Below are 7,736 nucleotides of genomic sequence, written 5' to 3' on the forward strand. Positions count from 1 at the left end.
TCTGTGTTGCACAGAAGTCAACCTGAGAGAGCTTATGTCATCCTTGTGGCAGAGCTGTCACCATTCTGTAGTCTCAATCACTTCAAAAAGATAAGCTGAAATGGTATTTATGTCTACTATTTTTGCATTTCTTCTTCAATCCCTCATTTTACTTCTCTTGTGTGAAAAGGTCCACACTTAGACTTTTGCAACTAATTAACACTAGTTAACTACCTAGCACAAACCAATTGTATCACCAGTACTTTGGATACTAATGCTGCTCTAAGTAGAGCTGCAGTCATAACTTTTCAGCTGGTTGCTGTCTCTGTGCTAGAAGAAATTTCAGCAGCCAGTCATGGTCTGGATACAGTCGGTAAAATAGCTTAGGTTCAGTGTCCTTGTGAATTAATGCAGGAGTCTGGATTTCTCTCCTAATGAATTAGCATTTGTCATGTAAAAATGATCCCTGAGGAAGTACCTTGCATAAGGAGTTAGTGCAGCTGAAGAGACACAACATAGAAGGCTATTAATTCATGGATCCTGTTAGAGCTCTGATGAGGCACATTAGAGTTTTTTTTCCTATTTATTATATATCTTAAGGTGTAAGAACAAAAAAACCCCTCAGCTCATGTTTAGTCTGTGTGCAAGTCTAATGTGATGAATGTTCATTAATTATTGACAATAGTGATACAGATCTTTCACATGTGAATGCTATTAGCCTAGGGGAAAAGTAACAGATTAAAAAAAGCAGTAAGAATTGCTTAGTTTGTTGAGTGTTGCTGCGTTAATGACAGAGGGTATATGGCAACAGGGTTGGAATCTACCTCATAGGGACCATACATGAATGGTTTCTAAAGTAATGGCAATTTAGGTAATTTTATTTTTCCATCTCAGTAATGAATGTTCAGTGGTACTTTAGCTATCCATCTTCTTAACTGAATCATGCTTTGATTTAAGATCATTGTAACCTTTATGTTATTAAAGATGTTTTTTTTAATTATCTTCTGATGTGAATATAAAAATAAATTGGGTGCTGGGTTACAAAGACATGTCACAAAATGCAGAATTTGTTTCTTTTGTTGCATCCTAGGAGGCTTTTCAATGGGAGGTGGAATGGCAATGCATCTAGCATATAGGTTTCATCAAGATCTGGCAGGAGTCTTTGCTTTGTCTAGTTTTCTCAATAAAGACTCTGCTGTTTACCAGGTGAGTGTGTGGTAGACTTTATGGAAAAAATGCTTACTATAAGAAAAACATCATTAAAAAGTGTTCTAGCACATTTATTCATCTGAAGCAATTGATTAATTTTCTAAACTTACAAAATTTAATGGAAATAGATATGCAGAGTATTAGGAAAGTGAGGCTTTAAAGCCGTTGCTGCATAGACCTTTTGTTGGCTTTTTGAATAAAACAGTGTAATTATTTTATTCAGTCAGTGTAGAAGGCAAGTTGTCCTTAGTTGTTAGAGAGTCTAAGTGTAATTATTCTTAGAAAATTAGTGATCAATTGTAATACTCATTGGCTCCATCTACTGTCAGGATTTTTATTTCAATTTCTCTTTTTTGGAGGGGTTATATAGACCTACTGTTTTTCAAGAAGTTGAAGTGCATTTTTTTTCCAATATTTCCATGCTTGCTTTTGTAGAGATAGTGCACGACCACTAAAGTGCAGGTTAATAAACAAAATGCTACATAGACTGACAGTATGTAATTGTAACTACTCTTTTTAATTTTTTACTGAGATATCTAACAGTGTTTCTTCTCCGTCCAGGCTTTGAAAAGAAATGAAAATGTTCTTCCAGAGTTATTTCAGTGTCATGGAACTGCTGATGATCTAGTTCTCTACTCATGGGGTGAAGAGACCAACAAGACGTTAAAATCACTGGGAGTATCAACATCACTTCATACTTTTCCAGATCTTAATCATGAGCTAAGCAGACTTGAAATAGAAAAACTACAAACTTGGATTGTAAAGAAATTACCTGTTGAAGCACCGAAGACAAATGAATAAAAGAAGATGCAGCTTTCAATTACTTTCTGATTTGGGGGTTTTTAAGATCACACATGGCACGTATATGTGTATCTCATGTACATTATGTAAGCACAGCTTCAGGTAGACACTGTTAAATCCCTGAAATTCACTTAAGTGGTGAAACGATGATGCTGACTATTAACACTTGTTTTATCATATGGGGTTTTTTTCTGTTTTCTTGTCCAGTTTTTAAAAAAAACATGCACATAAGTTTATGGAAAATAATTGCTGATAATAGTAAAACCATTCCTAAATAATCAAACCAGGAAGTATTGCTTTGAACTTCATAGATACCTTTTTTGTGTGTGTCTGTGTTCTAAGATGAAAACATACACAGTGCTATGGTTGTCTTTTTGATGGCATTATAGCAGAAAAGGGCCAGTTACTAAAGCAATGAACCTTTTCTTGTAGAAATAAATACACATATTAAAGCTAGTTAACTGAGAGAAACTATATTAGCATCGGGGAATGAACCTGTATTAAAGCAGAGTTCTGTGTCACCTCAAAAAAATTCGCTGAGGTTTGTGTTATATTTTTATGTCATTAGTAGCTGAGTCTAGTTGTACCACAGGCTCTTGTTACTACCATTCTCATTGTTTAGTTACTCAGACACCTAGCTTTATGTGAGTTGCTTGAGCCCTCTGTGGTTTATAGTCAAGTTTTAAAAAAAAGTGTCATCATGATTGTTGAGATCTATCCTGTTTTTGAAGAAATCATTCTTTGGGAGCTGTGCCTTTTGAAACTTATTTTTGCCAACAGTTTTATTTTTGGCGAGCAAGTTCACATTTTTAAATTGGAAGATGAGGATATTTGACTCCTCCATGATTGCTGAAGAGTTGTAAATAATGATTGTGATATAAGGAAAACTTGTATCCCATTATTTTAATGCTCGATGATTCATCTCTGTGTCAGTTTGATAAATTAACTCAGAGTATAAGTATCTCTTCTTATGTAATTTTAATGCTTTTTTTAAATTTTCCCTCTAGCCCCATTTTCTTCTCCCCTAATTCAGTAATTTTATTAGCATGACAAGGTATTCAGCCTTTTGCCAAAGTCAATAGATCCAAGTCTCTTGCTTAATCCTCTCCTTCCCCCCTTTTCTTGAAGAGTGGATCTGGGACACTGCTGTTAGCTCTGTCACAGCAGATTGCTGCCAGTACTGGCTATGACTCGAGAAGTGTCGGCCAACTCCAGGGGACAAAGAGTTTTGTTTGAATCCTCATGCACCGAGGCCAGCTTTTACCTATCTTGAAGAATAAGCAAAGGGCAAAAAATGTCACTGTTCAAGTACAAGGCATGTAATTGGCAGTAGCAAGTAACAACTTCCTGCTGCTAAAAATATTTTGCTTTATTTCATTTTGCTAGCATTAGCAAGTCAGCAGTCTGTTCTGAAAAACAGGATTTTAAATGGCACATGAAAAGTCAGCTATTTGAAACAGTAACTGAACAGCTCTTTTTTTGTGGTGCTCTAGGCTTCCTAATTACTTCAAATTAAACTGCAGCAAGTGCTTTCAGAGGCAGCTGAGCTAACATTGCCTTAGCCCAATGCTAATTACAAGCCTTGACAAATGAAATTGTAGCATTTTAGCGATAATACATCATTTTGAACTTCACACCGTTTGCTGCTCTTCCTGCCGTTCCTGTCGGGAGGCTATTTGAGCCTCTAATGCACAGTGGTAATTCGTTTTGGTGACAAGTGCGTTCAGATGGAGAAGCAGCAGGCTCCTGGCAAGGTGGCTTTTAACAAGGGCAGAGAATAGCACAAAACAGTTGAAATTAACATCGTGAAGGAAATAGACATTATTACCAAGCCAAACCCAGTTCTTTTGGTTGTTTTTGCGGTCTCGATAATTGCAAATAGTCAGTACAGAGTTTGGTTTTGTTCCCTTGATAGACCGAGAAGCAATTACAAAGGTTTGCATTTCATGATCTTCTTAGAAAACAGCAAAGGCCTCAGTTTGCATGTTTTCTTCCATGGCTTGTGAGATGCCAACTAATTAGAGGATGCATTATGCCGTAAGATTGGAAATCTGTTAGGTGTTTGCTGTAAAAGGCTCCCTAATCTCAGAGTTTTGAGGCCACTTTGGGGACGTTAGAGAACTTCTCAATTAATCTGCAAGTAGGTACAGTGAGGACAGTGTGACTCTCCTGACCCCTTTGCTGAGAATGATGTGGCTCTGTGTCCCAGATAGTGCCTAGCTCAAGTTGGACAAATAGATTGAAGTTTATCTCAGAAAAAAATTGGACTGCTGGTTGGCACTGAGAAGCAGCCAGAGGCAATATTAGTCCTTGAGGACAGCAGGCCTGCTGTTAGATCTCTAGTCAAATGAAAAATTTAACAGGCAAAATTAGCCCAGCTGGTTGACAGCATGTTTCAGAAGTAATCCAGATGGGCTTTTGACTGACTGGGGTTTTTGTTGACCTGGCGTCTTTTTGTGGCCTGGCCCTTTTTTACTAACCTTTAAAAAAAATTCACTTTCAAATTGGTACTGGCACACAGAGCAAGGGGTTGTTTTGCTGAAAAGGCATCCCAGCAATGTGTGTGATACTACGGCTCCAGGATCTACCTCTTGATTGCTAGGTGGAGTTTGAAGTACTTCATGGAATCTTTGAGGATCGATAAGAGTTCCCTTTTGACTAACTAGTTGTGTGTTGTTGAGACAGAGTTACAGTAGAGCCTGGAGGTGGGACATCTTACCGGTTGTATCTAGATGTAGATTAACAGAATGGAAAAGAATGCAGCTGTTTTCATTTATCCCTAATCCTTCACTCCTGATATCTTTAGAGATGTTTACATATCATCCAAAGATATTGGAGATAGATGCCATATACTCTTAGGAGGTGCAAACTCAAGGCTCTGTCTCCTCTTTTTCTTTCCTTTTGCATGAGCTTTTCTCCATTTCTGTCTTACAGATTCAATGAGAAAAACATGTTTCAATATAAATTCCTGTATGTACATCATTTTGAGGAATACATTGCAAAATTACAGTGCAAAGCATGGATCTAAATCACTTGAGCTAATGAAGATATTAAAACATAAACTTGAAAGTGGCTGTGTGCTGTGCTAATACAGAAGAGGCAGGATCAATTAGTTGGCATGTTGTTTATGTTCCTACTGTAACTCCTTCAAGGTGTTCTAGTTTTTTCTTTCAAAGTGAGAAATGAGCTTGTCATTTAAGTATAAACTTTTAATACCTTATAAAAAATAAAACCAAAATAACTGAGTAAATCCATTCAGATTGATGTTACTTTGTTGGAGTTTAGTACTTTTCTGATGAAAACCACAATTCAGTAAGCAAAAAAACCCAGTTTAAATTAAACTTTAACTGTCTTGGGCTCAGTTAGTGTGCTCCATACTGCTTCAGAAACAAAGCACTAGTGTTTGGACTCTTTTTTTTTTCTTCCTAATTTTCTGACGTTACACATTTGTATTTCAGATGTGACTAGATCATTGCTGTGAACTTCAATGCCTTCTGAGTAATTAATGTGCTAGTACAGACATATAAAGCCAGAGAACAAATGTGAGTATGGCAGATATCAGCCGATCAATGTGGGAAGCCAGAAGTCACTGGTAATGTGATTTTAAAATTAAAGAAAGAAGTTCTGTACTTAAATTAATCTCCTCTCATGTTAAATCTCCAATTCTATCTTTTTTTGTAAATCATCTTTAAAGCTGTTTAACAAGTCTCTAGAGATGAAGTCAGCCAAGTGGGTGAATGGAACTTGTATTTATAAATATGGAATCCAGATGGCAAAACACAGAAATGGGAACCTAGTGGATGATGTCAGAATGAAATTTGTTAAGACGTAGCTAGATGAAAGCACTAGGCATTTACTTTTCAGCTGACACACGTTCTAGGACAGCTGAGAAAATTGTTTAGGAGATCTTAGAACAAAAACCTATTCCATGAGTGTTATAACTTGAATCAACCTTGATTTGTGATGCAGCTGGGTAAAGGTGCTCTAGAGAAAAGAAGTAACACAATTACCAATTCATGTATTTTCCCACTTTTGTTTGTTTGTTTGTTTTCCAAACTCCTTTCCATTGTGCGAACCTGGTATTGCTACTGAGAAGAAACAGCAGCTGTCAGTTGGATTTTCAGTACCAGATTGTCTGCTGACAGGTTTCTCTATACACTGCAATTGGACTTTGCAGCATCTTGTTTGTGTCTTAGTTACTAACTGATCAGTAGCACTCACCCAGCATGTGGGAAACAAGTGCTTTTCCTCTACGGAGCTGTAAGTGAGAATATTTGTCTTTAGCAATGAGAGCCAGAAGGAAAAGGCAGTGAATTTCCCGCCCCCATTTTGTAGTTCAGTGCCTAGTATTAGCTAAAGATGTGAGACACCTGGATTTAATTCCCCTACCCATCTGAGCACATTCATCTGTGTGCCAGGCCTTAAAATCCTACCTATGTAGGTGATTTATCTAATATCTTTTTAGTATAGACTGTATCATCAGTCAGTAGAAGACAGAGGGTATTCCAGATTTTCCTTTGCATAGGTGAGTACCTGCAAGAGTTATGCTTTTCCTTTGTCTCTCTCTGTTAAGGAGTATTTAGCTGTTGAAGTAGACAAGGCGAGGTATCCTTCATCATCCTACTGATCACTGGTTTGAGTAATTTCCTGTGAGTGTAGGATACAGACCTGCAGCCTCTCAGGCATAGGTAGGAAATAAGCTTTTGTTCCCTGTGTGGTGAGTGAGCACTGTGTATACCGAACAGTTAAGAGTTATTTTAAAATACTTGAGAAGAGCCAGTAGAGTGGATCTGGTAATTCCCCAGGGCACAGCAGTGAGGCTGGCTACCCTACCTGCCATCATCCTGATAGATTTGGTAGGTTGTAAGTACAGAAATCCTGTGAGGGCTGGAGGCACTACTTTGTTGAGGAAGTACCCAAAAATCTTCTGTGTGTGCATTGTGTAAATCCGTAGGCTCTCTTGAACAGGCAAGAAGTTGTTTGCTCCTTATTAAGTTCTCAAAAACAGTTGTGTAATGAGTGTTAAACATTATTCTTGGATCATTAATTGCTAGTGATGAGGAAATTAGACTGCTGTGAACGAAGCCAACAAGGCTTTTTAACCTGGGCCTTAAAACATAGTGAAGACTGTCAAAATAGACCAGAGAGTATACTTACAACTTTTCCACTACTTCATAGGGCCAGCATTTTGTGGTTGGAGGATATTTTGCTCGGGGTTCTTGGAAAGTGCTTTTTTAAAATGAAATGCAACATGAAGGAGTAATAATCTAATACCGTGACGCTCAGAATAAAACTGTTGAAGAACTAATTGGTTGCTTGTGATCTCTTGCTGTAGTTAAGGTCTTTTTCAATTTATACTGGCAGACATCAAGCACATCAGATTGTAGTTTGAGTTAAAAAGGCCATCAAGAGATGTTACCCTCATGTATAGAGTAGAAAATGTATTAAAATATTACTTTTACTGGTTCTTGGCCTGTTAAATATGCAGAACTAAATCAGAATGCAAGGCTTACCTACTGTCATAACTGATCTTAGTGTAAAAAATCTTTTCTGGAGCATGTTTCAGCCAAATACTGATATTCAAGCATACGAACAGCCTCTGCTGCCTTAAAATGTTTCCCACTGATGAATCTATACAGAAAGTCTGGCCTCAAAGATGGAGTTTGTTTTGTTTGAGTTTGGAGGGTTTGGGGTGAAGTTCTTAATGCAGCCAAGGTCTTGTGGGGGGCAGCCAAAATAATTATGAA

General features: G+C 37.5%; 1 protein-coding gene across 1 annotated transcript in view; it reads left to right on the forward strand.

Moving 5' to 3' along the window:
- The window catches only part of LYPLAL1 (lysophospholipase like 1), a 33,987-nt gene extending 26,629 nt beyond the window's left edge, over nt 1–7,358 (forward strand). Inside the window, exons 4-5 of the mRNA XM_061991445.1 lie at nt 1,070–1,185; nt 1,750–7,358. Coding sequence (XP_061847429.1) covers nt 1,070–1,185; nt 1,750–1,989 — 356 coding nt within the window. The 3' untranslated portion in view covers nt 1,990–7,358. The remainder of the gene's footprint in view (nt 1–1,069; nt 1,186–1,749) is intronic.
- The last annotated feature ends 378 nt before the right edge of the window (nt 7,359–7,736 follow it).

Source organism: Colius striatus, chromosome 2 (genome assembly GCF_028858725.1).
Source record: "Colius striatus isolate bColStr4 chromosome 2, bColStr4.1.hap1, whole genome shotgun sequence".
Classification (NCBI taxonomy): Eukaryota; Metazoa; Chordata; class Aves; order Coliiformes; family Coliidae; genus Colius; species Colius striatus.